The sequence below is a fragment of the Piliocolobus tephrosceles genome, chromosome 6, assembly GCF_002776525.5.
Source record: "Piliocolobus tephrosceles isolate RC106 chromosome 6, ASM277652v3, whole genome shotgun sequence".
NCBI classification, from domain to species: domain Eukaryota; kingdom Metazoa; phylum Chordata; class Mammalia; order Primates; family Cercopithecidae; genus Piliocolobus; species Piliocolobus tephrosceles.
Window position 1 is genome coordinate 6,670,697 of NC_045439.1, and position 16,621 is coordinate 6,687,317.

Here is a 16,621-nt window from a genome sequence, read left to right on the forward strand (position 1 = left end):
GTCCCAGCTACATGGGAGGCTGAGGCAGGAGAATGGCGTGAACCCAGGGGGCAGAGCTTGCAGTGAGTGGAGATCACGCCACTGCACTGCAGCCTGGGTGACAAAGCGAGACTCCGTCTCAAAAAAACAAAAAATAAAAACAAAAACAAAAAAACAATACAAAAACAAACAAACAAAAAAAACCCCCGTGAAGAAAATAAAGGCTGGGCATGGTGGCTCACGCCTATAACCCCAGCAGTTTTGAGAGGCCGAGGCAGGTGGATCACTTGGGCCCAGGAGTTTAAGACCAGCCTGGGCAACATGGCAAAACCCTGTCTCTAACAAAAATATAAAAATTAGCCAGGTGTTGTGGTGTGTGCCTGTGTTCCCAGCTACTTGGGAGGCTGAGGTGAGAGGACTGCTTGGACCTGAGGTTGAGGCTGCAGTGAGCCACGATCGTGCCAGTGCACTCCAGCCTGAGTGACAGAGCGAGACACTGTCTCAAAAAAAAAAAAAAAAAAGAAAGAAATAAAAGATAAGCCATACATTCAGAAAAAATATTTGCAAATCATCTATCTGATAAAAACTGTATATATGGAATATATAAAGAGAACTTACCACTCAACAGTAAGACAAACAGCCCAATTAGAAATTGGCAAAATATCTGAACAGATATTTCACCGAAGAAAGTATTGGAATGACTAATATGCACATTAAAAAATGCTCAATATCAGTAGTCATTAGGGAAACACCAATTAAAACCACAATGAGATGCCATTACACCCTCTTTAGAATGACTATAATCAAAAAGACAACAAGTACTGGGAGGATGTGATGATACTAGAACCCTAGCACACGGCTGGTGAGAATGTAAAACAGGACAGGCAGTCTGGAAGTTTCATTAAATGTTAAACATAAGTTTACCATACAATTCGTCAATTCCACGCCTAAGAATTTACCCGAGAAATGAAAACAAACACAAAAAGGCATACACATGAATGTTCATAGCATTATTCATAATAATAATAAACCAGAAACAATCTAAATCCATAAGGCCAGGGTGCAGTGGCTCACGCCTGTAATCCTGGCACTTTGGGAGGCTGAGGTGGGTGGATCACCTGAGGTCAGGAGTTCGAGACTAGCCTGGCCAATAAGGCGAAACTCCATCTCTACTAAAAATACAAAAATTAGCCAGGTGTGGTGGCGTGCACCTGTAATCCCAGCTACTCGGCAGGCTGAGGCAGAAGAATTGCTTGAACCTGGGAGGCAGAGGTTGCAGTGAGGCTCTGTCTCACAAAAAAAAAAAAAAAAAAATCCATCATTAACTGATGCATGGATAAACAAGATGTAGTATACATCCATAAAATGGAAAACTACCCAGCAATTAGAAGGAATATACTACTGCTATGTGCATAGTAACATGGATTAATCTCAAAAACATGATTCTATGTGAAAGAAGTCAGATGCAACCAACTACATATGTAGGAATCCATTTATACGACATGTCCAGAAAAAGCAATTTTTGGAAACAGAAAACAGATCAGTAGTTTCCTCGGACCAGGGGTGAGGGTGGAGATGAACTGCTAACGGGCATGGAGGAAACTTGTTGGGTGATGAAAAGGTTCAAAAACTGGACTGCAGTGATGGTTGTTGCATAGCTCCACAAGCGTATGAAGAATCGATGAGTTGTACATTTATAATGGCTCATTATTGTATGTAAATTATTCCTCAATAAAGCTGTTAAAAAGAGTCCTTATCTTTTTGGGATATATACAATTATTAACAGATGAAATGATGAGATGTCTGGGAACTGCTTCAGAATATGGGAGGCGGGCGGTGGGTAGGGCTACAGACGGAGGAAACTGGCTGAGAGCTGATCATCGTTGAAGCTGGCAGATGAGTACATGGGGTTCATTATTCTATTCTATTTAAATTTGTCTATGTTTGAAATTTTCCGTGACACAAGCATAGTGACCCAAAGGAGGGAAAAGAACCCTAAATGCCACAAGTATGTGCATGTCTAATTTAAAATGTACTCTGAGGAGGCTTGTGAAATTTTTTCTTTAAAGACACGGACACAGAATCTCAATTCTGTCAGGATTTTAAAGTAGTGGATACTATAGTAAAGACCTGGAATCAACCCAAATGTCCATCAATAGTAGACTGGACAAAGAAAATGCGGTATATATACACCACGGAATACTATGCAGCCATAAAAAGGAAAAAGACCATGTCTTTTGTGGGGATATGGATGGAGCTGGAAGCTGTTATCCTCGGCAAACTAATTCAGGAACACAAAACCAAACACTGCATGAGCTCATTTGTAAGTGGGAGCTGAATGATGAGAACACATGGGCACACTGGGTGGGGAAAAACACACACTGGGGCCTGCGGGAGGGTGGCAACGGGGAGGGAGAGCATGACGAACAACAGCTAATGGGTGCTGGGCTTAATACGTGGGTGATGAGTTTTTTTTTTTTTTTTTTTGAGACAGAGTCTCGCTCTGTCGCCCAGGCTGGAGTGCAGTGGTGTGATCTTGGCTCACTGCAAGCTGCGTCCCCCGCGTTCAGGCCATTCTCCTGCCTCAGCCTCCCAAGTAGCTGGGACTACAGGCGCCCACCACCAAGCTTGGCTAATTTTTTTGTATTTTTAGTAGAGACGGGGTTTCACCGTGTTAGCCAGGATGGTCTTCATCTTCTAACCTTGTGATCCGCCTGCCTCGGCCTCCCAAAGTGCTGAGGTTACAGGTGTGTGCTACTGTGCCCAGCCGGGTGATGGGTTGATCTGTGCATTAAACCACCATGGCACACGTGTGCCTATGTAACAAACCAGCACATCCTGCACGTGGACTCCAGAACTTAAAATAAAAGTTGATTAAAAAAATGAAGTACTGAATGGTTTGGAGTCTAACCTGGTGAGTATCGCATTACAGAGAGCTGTTCATTTCCATCTGTGTGAACGGTGACCAAGTCTTTTGTTTCTGTGTCAAACACAAACCACCTGTTGTCAACATGAGAAAAAGCACAGTAAGTTGTTTAGTGAGAAAATGAAGATTATTACAATAGTGGGATGAATAAAAATTATTAATTATAAAAGCTTAATAAATACTCGAAATTTGCTTAATAAGAAAGCTTGTTCCCAGCTTTTATTCAAAGAAAATTTCCTATAAAAGCATTTTCTAATGAAAGGAACAGTATATTGGCTAGCATTCAAAACTATGCTGTTATCAACACTATGATATGGTTTCTCTGTGTTTGTGCTTTGTCATTTACACATGGAGAGAAAGCTCTGGGCAGGGAAGATGCCAATACCTAGGACCAGGGCATATGGTGAGAGGAAGCAGCGAAGGGCCACCTGCAAGAGCTCACCCAGGTTTCCAGGGCGAAGCAGGACCATGCAGGAGGACGGGGCTGGGACAGCTCCGGGGTGGTGGTGTTCCCAGTGGTGCTGCAGACAGAGCAGGCTGAGAGTACAGGCCTTATGGGGATGCTAGCCTGCAACCAACAGGGCGAAGGAAAGCACAGAGCAAACGGGAGAAATCGGACTGGAGGACTGGTCTTATAATTTCACCTCGCTGGGCCATTTCCTCAGTGGTGAGATGGGGAGAAGAGCCCAGGTCTACTTTGCAGGCTCAATATTAAAGTCGAATGATAATGGATGTGGAAGTGCTTTGTTTAATCCTCCGATAAGCACACAGTACCCATTAAACGTCTGTTAACATCAGAATGACTGACTCTCCTGCCTATTATATTCTCAGGGGGTGGTGGTGAGCCCCTGGTGTTTTAAGGATAAATGGGATGCGGGCTCCCTGCTGCTGCAGTTTCTAAGCCGCCTGAGGACATCCCATCAGCATGTCCACTGCAGAGTGAGTGTCCCTTGTCTTCCACAGGAGCCCCCAGCCGTGCACTGTCAGAGGTCCTGCCCCCCAGAAATGTGGATTTTGCTTCTCAGGGCCAATTTCTTGCATCTTCAACAACCATTTACCTTTAATGTGCTATTTAACCTTAATAGAGGCTGGGGCTGATTAGAACATGGTTTTGAAGTGTCCTGTTAAATCAATAGCATCGGGAGCTAAGCCCAACCTAGGACCTGAATGGCAAGAGGCATAGATGAGGGGCTGGATTAGGTGACCCGACCCATCTCCTCCACCACAGGACACTGGGATTCTGAGGACTGTCACCGTGTCCTACCCGCACAGTAGGTATGCCGGCATCTGTCAGCCTACTGGGAGGCCAGTCATCAGAAGGTGGGAGCCTGATGAGTTAGAAGCTTCAGCTTTCTCAAAGGGAGTCAACTGGGAGGTGGTGTGTGTGTGTGTGTGTGTGTGTGTGTGTGTGTCTGCGTGTAAAGATACACAAATGTTTTCATGAAGAATTCTGTTGGATATGTGGAGCCCAATACTTAAGATATTGCTGCCTATGACCTACAAAGGGCTACCCTTTCTTTACCCATATAGGCCGTGCAGTCATAACAACAGAATCTAAGTGCTACACTTTTTAGAGAGGAAGGGTGGGAGGAAAAACATTTGACTGAAACCACAGTAAATGTATGCAGTACGACGACCAGCATAAAGGTTCGATCAAAACCCGCAAAACAATGATAATAATAGCCCCTGCAGTGCCTAACAGGCAGCCCCTTCGATCCTCAGTGCAACAGGGCCAGGCAGGGAACATCACCATTTACAGAAAAAGAAACAAACTTGGAAAGCTTATGTAACTGGCTCAAAGACACTGCTGCTAAGTGGCAAAGCTGAGCTGCAAACACAGATCCACCATCCCGCACGTAGGAGGTGCCAGGTGAATAGGTATTAACTCAATTGGAGGCTCAGGGTCTGGGCGGTTCCTAAAATTTTGAAAGCGAAGCTAGAAAAAGCATTTATTTTCTATTTTTAATTTTTTTTTTTTTTTTTTTAAGAGATGAGGTCTCGCTCTGTGGCCTAGGTGAGGGTACAGTGGTGCAATCATAGTGCAATGCAGCCTCAAACTCCTGATCTTAAGAGATCCTCCTGCCTTAGCCTCCTGAGTAGCTAATACAGGTGTGGATCACCACACCCAGCTCAATTTTAAATTTTTTATAGAGATAGGGTCTCCCTATGTTGCCCAGGCTGGTCTCGAACTCTTAGCCTCACAGGATCTTCCTGCCTAAGCCTCTCAAAGGGTTGGGATTACAGGTGTGAGCCACTGTGCCCAGGAGTAGAAAAAGCATTTTTAAACGCTCAGCACTTTGAAACGTTTTCTTGCTTCATTCCAAAGTCAAGGCTCCTCCCACAGACTAAAGATCAGGGCTTGAGAAGCTCCACAAATCCTCTGACACTGTAGGCAAAATGTGTGTGTGGCTGGGTGTGCTGGCTCATGCCTGTGATCTCAGTACTGTAGGAAACTGAGGTGGGAGGACTGTTTGAGCTAGAATTCAAGACCAGCTTAGGCAACACAGTGAGACCTGCATCTCTACAAAAGATAAAACGTTAGTTAAGCATGGCAGTGCACATCTGTAGTCCCAGCTACTTGGGAGGCTAAGGTGGGAGGATCACTTGAGCCCTGGAGGCTGCAGTAAGCTGTGATTGTGCCACTGCACTCCAGTCTGGGTGACAGGGTGAGACCTGTCTCAAAAAACAAACAAGAAAAGTGTGTGTGTGTCTAGTGGAGGTAGAGGGTCCTTTTCCAGGAGAGAGTGTCTACAGCTTTCCTCAGATTTCCCCAAGGATCAAAATGTAATGGGCCACTGTTTCAAGTTTTGCTTTTAACTTAATTCTTGGTAAGTCATTAGAAGCTGCGAACACGCAGCCAAGAGCTGAACAGGGCCTGTTCCTGGGGAAATAGAAACAACAGGCCTCTTTTCCATAAGCTTTGCAAGCACAAGCCCTGCTGGCATGGACTTACCTCCCAGTGAGTGTTCCGACTGCAACCACAGACCCTGAAGGATGAAAACCAGAAGACTGAGCTGGATCCTAAAATATTTTAAAGGAAGTGTAAATTGATGAACAGATAGAACACTATAGCATAAACACACACACACACACACACACACACACGTGCGCATGCGCACACACACGCTCACACTTCTAATTCCTTAGGGCTATATGGCTCTATCTGAAAAGTCTCTTTTCTAGAGAAAAATGTTTCACTACTTGAATGAATGCCGCATTTCAATAATGCTAAATTTCTACCCACCCCCACCCTTTTTTGAGGCAGGATCTCACTCTATCACACAGGCTAGAGTGCAATGGCATGATCATGGTTTATTGCAGCCTTGACCTCCCAGGCACAAGTGATGCTCCTGGCTCAGCTTCTGAAGCAGCTGGGACTACAGGTGTGTGCCACCATGCCTGGCTAATTTTTTTATTTTTTATTTTGTAGAGATGGAGGCTCCTATGCTGCCCAGGCTGGTCTCAAATTCCTGGGCTCAAGTGATCCTCCTGCCTCTGCCTCCCAAAGTGCTGGGATTATAGGTGTAAGCTATTGAGCCTGACCTAAATTTCTATCGTTTTAGGATTTTCCCCTTTTTGTCTTATATCCTTTCATATCTATAGTAATCTGATGAAAGACAGGTAAATGCCCTTCTACAACGTCAGTTTATAGAACCAAGCCCCTTCAGTTGACTCCCTGTGCTGAGTGGTAAGCTCATCGAATAGTGTGCTTGATTGGTCTGGAAAGACAACCACGGCACCCAACTCTATGACACAGAGACTGGGTGAGTGTCCACTGGGTGCAAAACACTATGGAGGCCTGGAAGGATCACAAGATGAGCGAGGCATATTCTAGGTTTTGATCCAGTGGAACACACTCACAGTCACCACTAACTCGGATACAAGATGGAATAATCCATGAAAGAGATACAAATCAAGGTGCTGTGGAATCACAGGGGAGGGAGGGATGAGGTGACACTGGGAAGCTGGGCCAAGGCTTCACGGTGCAGATGACTGGACTTGGGTCTCCCAGGAGAGGAAGAATTACCACTGGTGAAGGTGAGATGTGGCCACTCCAGTCGTTTTTTGGACTACGGTGAAGGCGGCAACAATGTAATAAAAGCAATGGAAGCAACACAGCTCTGGGCATATTTGAGGAATGGCAGGTAGGTCAATGGGCTTACAGCACAGAGTATATGACACTAGTGATGTCACTGCCACGGTAAGGACTTGGATCACTAGGAAATAAGAACACTTTGAATGGTCTTGTCCTTTCGGTAAAAAGAGTGACACGATTGCATGTGTGTTTTAGATAGAAGGGCACTTGGCAGCAGTGTTTAGGATGAAGAGAGAAGAGATTAAGGAAATCGGGAAGAAAAGTAGCAATGGTAATGAAAATAGGAGGCCCTGAGATCCATCAGATACTCTAAAAAACCAAGAGAAAGAAACCTGATATATGATTACATTATTTCAATGCTTTCTTTCTATAGTAGGAGCTGTAATTAAGCTCAGAGCTGCCACTAATATACAAATAGAAATCATGTTCACTCGAAGTTCTACCATTTACAAAGCACTTCTGTCTGTGTCATTCATCTGGGCCTCGTAACAATTGTGAGATGTGGACACTGAGTTACAGATGTCCAAGTCACAAGACCAGTAGGCAGAGGAGCTAGAACTTCATTGCAGTTCTCTGGCTTCCAGTTTAGAGCTCTGACCCTTGTGTTAGGCTAAATGATTAACAGCCTGGTAAAGGAGCCGTCATTGCCTTCAGCCCTCCTGGACCACCTGGGCATAGGTAGAACACATAACACTGTTTCCTTTAGCCTCTTCCTGCCATCGCGGGTCACATCTGCTTTCTGAGTAGCAGTGCCTGCCCCTTGGGCCCCTCCACCTCACGGCTCAGCTGGCCACCAGTGACCAGCACCCCTTCCATGAAAATGAAGGGAAGGGAACTGAAACTTGGACCTAACACCTGGGACATGCCAGTAACTCCTTGGGGGATGAAAGGATGATGTGTTGGTTTACAGAAGGGTTATTTCCTCTGTGCAATGGGATTGCACAGATCATTAGGGCACTGGCAACAGAGAATGAGCTTCTGATTCCCTACAGTGTAATGCAGTGGAAAGAACCAGAGTTTAGGAGTCACACTGAGCTGGGTCCTAACACTGACTAGGTCACTCACTAACTTAGTGACCTTGGCAAGTTATTTAACTTCTCTACACCTCAATTTCCTAATCAATAAAATCAGAGTTAAAAAAACCTCTTCGACCTGCAGAGCTGCTACAGGGATTAAGGAAAATACACGCACGGTGCTTGGCATGCAAACAGTCAGTGCTCAAGTAATACATGTGGGGAAAGGGCATTTCAACACTCTGACAGGTCATCAGAGTTTCTTTCACCAAATTCACAGAGATGTTGACCTTTTTTTTTTTTGAGACAGAGTTTCGCTGTTGTTGTCCAGACTGGAGTGCAACGGTGCAATCTCAGCTCACTGCAACCTCCGCCTCCCAGGTTCAAGCGATTCTCCTGCCTCAGCCTCCCAAGTAGCTGGGGCTACAGGCATGCAGCACCATGCCCGGCTAATTTTGTATTTTTAGTAGAGATGGGGTTTCTCCATGTTGGTCAGGCTGGTCTCGAGCTCCCAACCTCAGGTAATCCGCCTGCCTTGGCCTCCCAAAGTGCTGGGATTATAGGCGTGAGCCACCGTGCCCAGCTGACTTTCAAATGAAAGTTCACTTTACCATCAAACTCAAAATGTAGAGCTATATTCAATCGTGTGTTTAGTATAGTTTGTAAATTCCCATTCAGAGGGTACACTGTAAATGGAATGCAGGCTCATAACAAGGATTTTTTAGCTCTTAAGATGGCTGAGAGACTGTACTCGGAAAATCTGACAATGAACTTGGAAAGAACAATTTGCTGTCAGAAAATTTCAACAGTAAACTTCAAAATTACATGACTGAGGCCACTTGAGGCAATGTTAAAAGTAACACTGTTAAATGCAATTGCAATGTTAAGGCAACTCTAAATAGATACATAACATTTGCTTTGGGACAACTTTATATCACTGTTGATTTCATGCAAAAAACAAACATATTCCAGATGAATTTCTGTAAGAAAAATGGAAATGTAATGTGCATGTTTACCTCTATTATTTTGTCCCAGACGGGACGGTGACCCACAGCGTCCCAGAGAGTGGCATGCTTGTCATGCCCACAGGTCAAGAACTGAGGTTTTGAGGCATGGATGGCCAGTCCCCAGAGCTCATCAGTGTGACCCTGTAAAGAACCAAGACAAATAGAAGCTCTCTGAGATACGACAGTCCACCCTTAGGAGCCGGAAGCGATGATAAACCGAGGCTTCAGGCTGACTTCATAATTGCTCTCTACAGTTTCTCTCCTCCCATCTTCCGGCAGCCACTGACATTCCGGGGTGGAGGACGGTTATTGTAGTATAAAGCACAGTAATGAGCAACTGTTTGTAATGCTTGATTAGAGTCTGATATAATGCAAAATGAGAGTGTTTGCTGGGCCTGCTGAGCGGGATCGTACCTGAGTAATGGGTGTGAAGTCCCCTGACAGAGTGCCCTGCAGGACAAAGTTTCGAGTTGTGCCAATCAGGATCACATCGCCTTTCCCCTCGGCCACTGTACGTATTGGACCAAACTGTTCTGGAATCTGCATTGAAAAGTCATATGAAGAGAAAGATGTACAATTTCATTCAGTTGTTAGCTCGGTCATTCAAAACACTTATTTATCATAATGATAGTCCCTATAACAGTTTTATATACACATATGTATATACATATAATGTACATTCAAATATATATGTTGTATACACATATATACGGAGAGTTTCACATAGACACCACAGCTGGCCAGGCATGGTGGCTCACGCCTGTAATCCAGCACGTTGGGAGGCTGAGGCAGGTGGATCACCTGAGGTCAGGAGTTGGAGACCAGCCTGGCCAACATGCTGAAACACGTCTCTAGTAAAAATACAAAAATTAGCTGGGCGTGGCGGTGGGTGGCTGTAATCCTAGCTCCTTGGGAGGCTGAGGCAGGAGAATCACTTGAACCTAGGAGGTGGAGGTTGCAGTGAGCTGAGATGATGCCACTACACTCCAGCCTGGGCGACAAGAGAGAAACTCCATCTCAAAAAAACAGATGTCACAGCCAACTGTTGAGTGACTGATCAAAACCCTAAGCCTTACTTTTAAACTACAAACATTTTACATATCTTTATATATCTTAGAAGCATCAGCAAGAACAAGGTTAAGAAAAATCATTTTCCTCAACAAAATTTAAAAATAAGGAATGCTACTGGTAAGTTTTGTCTTTACTTTTTATAATTTCTGATAGCAACAGTAGATACAATTCAGAAAGTAAAGAATAATATAGGCCAGGCATGGTAGCTCACATCTGTAATCCCAGCACTTTGGGGGGCCGAGGTGGGGGGAATGCTTGAGCCCAGGAGTTCCAGACCAGCCTGGGCAATATAGCGAGACTCCATTTCTACAAAAAATACAAAACAAATTAGCTGGGTATGGTGGTGCGTGTAGTCCCAGCTACTCAGGAGGCTGAAGTGGGAGAATCACTTGAGCCTGGGAGGTGGAGGCTGAAGATCACGCCATTGCACTCCAGCCTGGGTAACACAGCTAGATCCTGTCTCAAAATAAAAAAAAAAAAAAAAATAATAATAATAATGTAACATTGCCATAACACAATTTAAAATGGTAAATTCTTTGGCAATGTCACTCTGTTCAGTTTAAAGATCAACATAGGCCGGGCGTGGTGGCTCAAGCCTGTAATCCCAGCACTTTGGGAGGCCGAGACAGGCGGATCACGAGGTCAGGAGATCGAGACCATCCTGGCTAACACGGTGAAACCCCGTCTCTACTAAAAAAATACAAAAAACTAGCCGGGCGAGGTGGCGGGCGCCTGTAGTCCCAGCTACTCGGGAGGCTGAGGCAGGAGAATGGCGTAAACCCAGGAGGCGGAGCTTGCAGTGAGCTGAGATCTGGCCACTGCACTCCAGCCTGGGCGACAGAGCGAGACTCCATCTCAAAAAAAAAAAATAAAATAAATAAAATAAATAAATAAAGATCAACATAAACATATGGAATAATCTAAATGTTAACAGAAAGAATTGCAAAACACATGCATTAAGAACAATTTGCTATGATAAAGAAACAAAGTTCTTGTACTATAAAAAGAACAAACACTGCAGCTTGACCCTGGCAGATTGCTGTTAGGCTTTCCCGTTCCAGGATAGAAGCAGCCTCCCCTCACACATTCTCCAGTGTGGTTTGTTAGCACAGATTTGAGTCAAGTTGATGATGACCCATGCTAATGAGGAGGAATCAGATACTAACAAACAGTGAATAGCTTTAATGAAATTAAATGGGGCTTTGGAGCTTTCTTTACAGTTGTATATGACATGGGCATGTCTATGACTCTAGCAATTCACAATATAGTCAACCAAATGCTGGTCAAATCTTATTAATAAAAACGTTCTCACAACAGAATCTCCATGCAAGGGGAAGTGATTTCCAAAGCTCAGGTGAAGAACTTCCTTTATTAAGGGAAATAATCAACAGAACTAAATTTTCACACTGCCAGAGGGTGGCGCCATATTGCTTTGTGATGTAAAATGTAAGTGTTTTGTGTGTATCTGGGTTCAAAGTCCTAAAATCTGTCCATTCTAAGCTAGGGATGAAAAGCATCACCCTTCAGAATGAGGCCAATTTTGCAGTGTCTGCTCACAATTTCCTGGAACCTGGGGGAAAAAATTAACTGAGTGGGTAGAAGGAAAATTAAATATCTTGCCTCTGGTGCCTACTGGAATGCAGGGCTGCCAAGTAGATAATGGGGAGGTACACTGGGTATCAAAAGGAGTCACAGCCCTAGGGAGCACGCTGGCACTTAGGTGAGTGCCATGTACAAAGTAGATACTCAACAAATACTAGTTCATTCAATGCAATAATGTCTCCAAAATAACACGTTAGAAATTAAAAGTTAAAGGAGGCTGGGTGTGGTGGCTCATGCTTGTAATCCAGCACTTTGGGAGGCTGAGGTGGGAGGATCGCTTGAGCTCAGGAGTTCCAAACCAGCCTGGGCAACATCTCTACAAAATTACAAAAATTAGCTAGGTGTGGTGGTGTGTGTCTATAGTTCCAGCTGCTTGGGAGGCTGAGGTGGAGGATCGCTTGAGCCCAGGAGGGAGAGGTTGCAGTAAACTGTGATCACACCACTGTACTCCAGCCTGGGTGACAGAGCCAGACCCTGCCCTCAAAAAAAAAGAGAGAGAAGACAGATTTTTATAATAAAGCAAAATGTGGGTAACAGTCCCTTGGAAAATTGAGAATAAAAATATTCTAAATATGAAATGTGTTACAACCTCAACCTTATAAACCTAATTCTATTTTATTAGTTATATTTAACCTGCCTCCAGGATTTTAATAAAATACATTGCTCCCATATCATGTGATTTCATCTAAACAATTTTCAAAACTGTAAGCTACAGATTTCAAACTAATAAAGGATAATAGTTTAGGTTAAAAACAAATTTTAGCAGTAGCCTTGATGACTTACCTCTGTTTTATGAAGTTTTTGATAGTTCCCGCTCCAAGAAATGAGCTTTCGGTCTTTCCCACCTCCCGACACCAGTGTGCCATCTCTTAACATACAAAGTGCAAAAATGCCACCCTCATGGGCCCCTTGAACTGCATAGCTTATTCGATTTGTACCTAAACACACCAAGAAAACCATCATTAGCACATTGTCAAAAGGCTGCCTCTGCCCATTTTCTAATCTCATCTGACTTTGGTTTTAAAAGGCAACATTGTCCGTGAGTACATCATTGCAATATGAAACTATGAAGGATCCAATTTCTAGATGTTCACAGAGCACCAGATAAGTACGAAATGGGTTACTTTAGAATGAAGGAAAATAGGCATTGTTGAATATGCATTCTCGTGGCTGAGAATGTGGGCTCTGAGTTTAGATCCCAGCTCTCTAGTGAGCTGTTTCTCTGGACAAATTGCTTAGTTACTCTACCCTCAGATCCCCCTTGGTGGAATGGGGCTGCTGCTTACCCTGCAGGATTGTTCTAAGGATTAAGTGAACAGTGGATAAGACACCTAGCGCCAAGAGCGGCAGGGATACTGGAAATGTCACCATATGCTTCTGAAATTGCATTTACAAGTCCGTCTGCACCTTCAGCCCCAACTCAAAGATCCTTGAGAAAAGGGATGGTGGATTTTCCCTTTTTTCCTGTCACAGGGTAAGTGCTCATAAATGCTCACTGGACATAACTGGACGCATGCTTCCTGAGTGATGCATCTCCCTGAGCAAACTGTTTGCTCGTGGACAGCAGGAGATTTGGGTCTGACTCAGTTGTCGGGTCTTCACAGTTAGCACATAATTAGCTTTCAATAAATGTCTGCCAAATGCTATATAAATCAGGATAATTACTTAAATATTTTACAGACCTATAAGTAGTCATTAATTTCATCATTATAATCTGTCAGTGGATTTCCTAATAAAGCTATTTAATTCCATCATAATAGCTTGGGCTTAAAGAGCCTTTCAGAATGCTATAAGGTCAGTAACTCTTACTATTCTCTGCTTTTTCTCTGTTCTAGTTCTATGGTTTCAAGTTACACATGCACACATGTATGTGTGTGTCTCTGTAACTTGAAATTTAATCCTACTCCTATACATTGTATTAATAGACAATTCTTAAAGCACTCATGTTTGATCTCTTACAACATTACCAAAAACCATTGGTTTTTGGGAACAATCACTTATTACCTTTTCCCCATACTAAGATGTTGCCACTTGAATCTCCAGTAATGGTGTCACCGTTTTCAGAGAAAGTCACACAGAGGACAAACTTTGGCTTTTCTTGTTTCTGTAGAATGTGGCAAAAAAATTATATATATATATATATATATATATATATTTAATCCATACAACATATACATATTCCAGACAACCTTTCATTTGTACTAATAACATCTAGATTCGCAGTGGTCCCAAGCTGGACAGTGTCAGCTTCTGTAACTACCGTGCACACCTTGCATTTCTGTCCATCAGCAGAAGTTACATAACTTCTGCTGTGAGATTAACTGCTCTAAGACAAAGTGATTTCTAGCAACTCCAAGTGGCTGGGGAATCATAAAGCTGCAGACAGCAAGTAGAGGAGGGTACTGGCCAGGGAGAAGGGTGGGGCTATGCTGTCAGCCTGAAGGGCAGGGCCCGAGCACCAGAATAAAGGGGTCCTCGAAACAAGCTTCAGGGAGGTGGTGGCAGATGGACCCCTGGGAAGAGGTGCTGTCCCCTGGTGCTCTCACAGACCCACAACGTCCAGACAAAAGGCACAGGAAGTCTCCATCATCCTTTGCAAAGGCAGGTTGCCTGCCTCCTGATGACTTCATCGCCTGATACTCTCAGCAGCCAGTGCCACTGTGGGAAGCTTGGTGTTCCCCAGGTCCAGGTCCTTTCCCTGCCTTCCACCTAGGCTTGCCCTGTCTTTTTCTTCACTTCATTACCAGTGTTACCTACCAGGTGTTACGCGCTCCCCAACTATGTGAGGGATCCCAAGGGATCGTGTTGAGCACCACAGCCCCCAGGAAGATGCATCTAGCCAATCACATATACCAGAGAAAAATAAAACAAAAATCATAATTTAACTTTACCTCGAATAATCCTTGCTTCTTATTAAGGGAGCTTCCTTCTAGTGTCCAAAAGTAGAGATGTGATTTTCCACAGGTAACTATGATGTTGGTGTCCGTGGGGTGGAAATCCGCAGCAAACACAGCTTCATTAGAGCACTATAGGAAAAACAGGGACTCGGATGCCTCACATCTCTTAAAACACGTAAGACATGTAGGAAAACAAGTAAAATCTGAGCCACAAATAAATAAGAAATTCAAGGCAAGCACAACGCCTATGATTTCCCCCACTGAATCCATCTTGCTATAAACACCAAGCGTACGCTGGTGCGGGGCTTAATGCCTCCTCCTTGTCTGTCTCCCCCACTTGACAATGAGTCCTTGAGGACAGGGAGCACCCAGGAGTCCTCTGTCTATGCCAGGGCCTCTCCCAGGGCCAGGCATGGAGCAGGCATGCAGCATGCTTTGCTGAGGAGGGAGTTAGGACCAGAGGGACTTAGAACTGCAAGCGTTTGCCCTCACCTGCCTGCAAGCGTTTGCTCTCACCTGCTAGTCATGGGTTCCCAGTCTGGCTGATCAAATGGAATCACCAGAAATGGTAAAATGCAGATCTCTAGGCTTCGCCCCCTATCTAGTAAATGTAATCTCCAGGGAGGGCCCTGGAATGGATTTTACAAAGGTCCATTGTTCCTGGTTGACTCTGGCTGCCCATTTCCCCAGGGAGTCTCTCCTGCGTCTGACTCCTGGAACTCTGCCTATGGCTCAGGAACCCGGCCTGGGGTCCCACTGAGTAGATCTAGCTCTTCGGGTGTCACCTCCACCATCCTCAGCCCACACCCTGACTTCCAAGACCCGCACCTTGGCCTGTTGGATTGGGCTCTGATCACTGCTTCTATTTAATAATGCAGTTACACATTCTTGAGCCTGGATAATAACCTACCTCTGATGCCTTCTAACCTAGCAACATAGCAAGAAGAACTTAAACACCTGCCTAGAATATCAGAAGGTGGGGCTAGGGCATGATCCAGGTATCAGGGAAGAGGCCTGGTTAGAATATAAGGTCTGCCTCCCAGACATGTAGGACAGAAAGTTAGGTGAGTAAGGTTATCTAAGGTTAATAGATGCAAAGATGAGAAATCTGAATTCAATTCTATAAAAATAGGGATCCAATAGAAAATAGAAATAGAAAAAGGTCAGAAAGTCAAGGCAAGGGAATTTGACATATTGTGCAAAATGGATTAGAGGCAGTCAAAGAAGTCCCAAGGGGCCCCTCTGAGGATGAATCCTGTTGGGAAGGATTTGGGGTTTAGCTCGGGGCTCCCGCTGGTCTTTCCTGAGTCTGTTCCACTTTGGAGGCACCCCTGTGCTGGTGACCCCTGCCCATACCTGCCCTTCCCGCAGCTGCAGGGGCTTGGGCAGCGAGTGCACCTTTACACCTGAGCACATTTCCAGGCCTCCACGCGCCGTGCAAGCACATGGCAGGCGCTCGGGGAGTGTCAAGCAAATAAAAGAAATAGCTAGCAAATACATGACTGGATGAATTAAAAGGGTAGTGGCTATGAAATGAGGAACAGGACAATCTTACAGACATGGTGAAAAACCCTAACAGGACCTGGGGTCAAAGTCTCATGACGGGAGAGGGATTGGGGACAAAGGATTCTAAGGCGAAGGCGTCATACCCAAGGGCTGGGGCAGGAATGGACCCTGGAGCCCGCTGAAAGGGGGCTACCACTATGCCAGGGTGGCTCGGAATGGGAAAACATTAATGCAGCCCAAAAAAGGCTTGGAGCATGACCTTCACATCCGCCAGTTTTTCTTCTTTCTGCCAGTCCCATACAGAGAGCACATGGTCATTAGAGTCATCCACAGCACAGAGATTGGTTCCTCCATTCTGAAAAGAAAGTTATTCACAGGAAGACTATATCTGAGAATAAAATGGGTTGAACATGATTAAAAATAAACATCAAATTTTATTTTTAATAGAGTCTGCTACATTGTAGTTAAAGAATACTCATCCACTGCTTCTGAGACCTGCTTTCTTTCTTTTTCTCTTTCCTTCC

The 16,621-nt window shown here is 44.5% G+C and overlaps 1 protein-coding gene across 5 annotated transcripts in view; it reads right to left on the reverse strand.

The window, feature by feature from the left end:
* EML1 (EMAP like 1) overlaps nt 1-16,621 on the reverse strand; it is a 207,151-nt gene that overhangs the window by 18,465 nt on the left and 172,065 nt on the right. For 4 of the 5 annotated variants that reach the window (XM_031935739.1, XM_023205610.2, XM_023205609.2 and 1 more), the window contains 8 exons: nt 16,357-16,452; nt 14,586-14,720; nt 13,699-13,798; nt 12,478-12,632; nt 9,436-9,561; nt 9,031-9,162; nt 5,859-5,926; nt 2,891-2,979 (listed from right to left, as the gene is read on the reverse strand). In XM_031935739.1, the coding sequence (XP_031791599.1) occupies nt 2,891-2,979; nt 5,859-5,926; nt 9,031-9,162; nt 9,436-9,561; nt 12,478-12,632; nt 13,699-13,798; nt 14,586-14,720; nt 16,357-16,452 (901 nt within the window). The remainder of the gene's footprint in view (nt 1-2,890; nt 2,980-5,858; nt 5,927-9,030; nt 9,163-9,435; nt 9,562-12,477; nt 12,633-13,698; nt 13,799-14,585; nt 14,721-16,356; nt 16,453-16,621) is intronic. The other variant, XM_031935740.1, reaches the window with a different exon arrangement.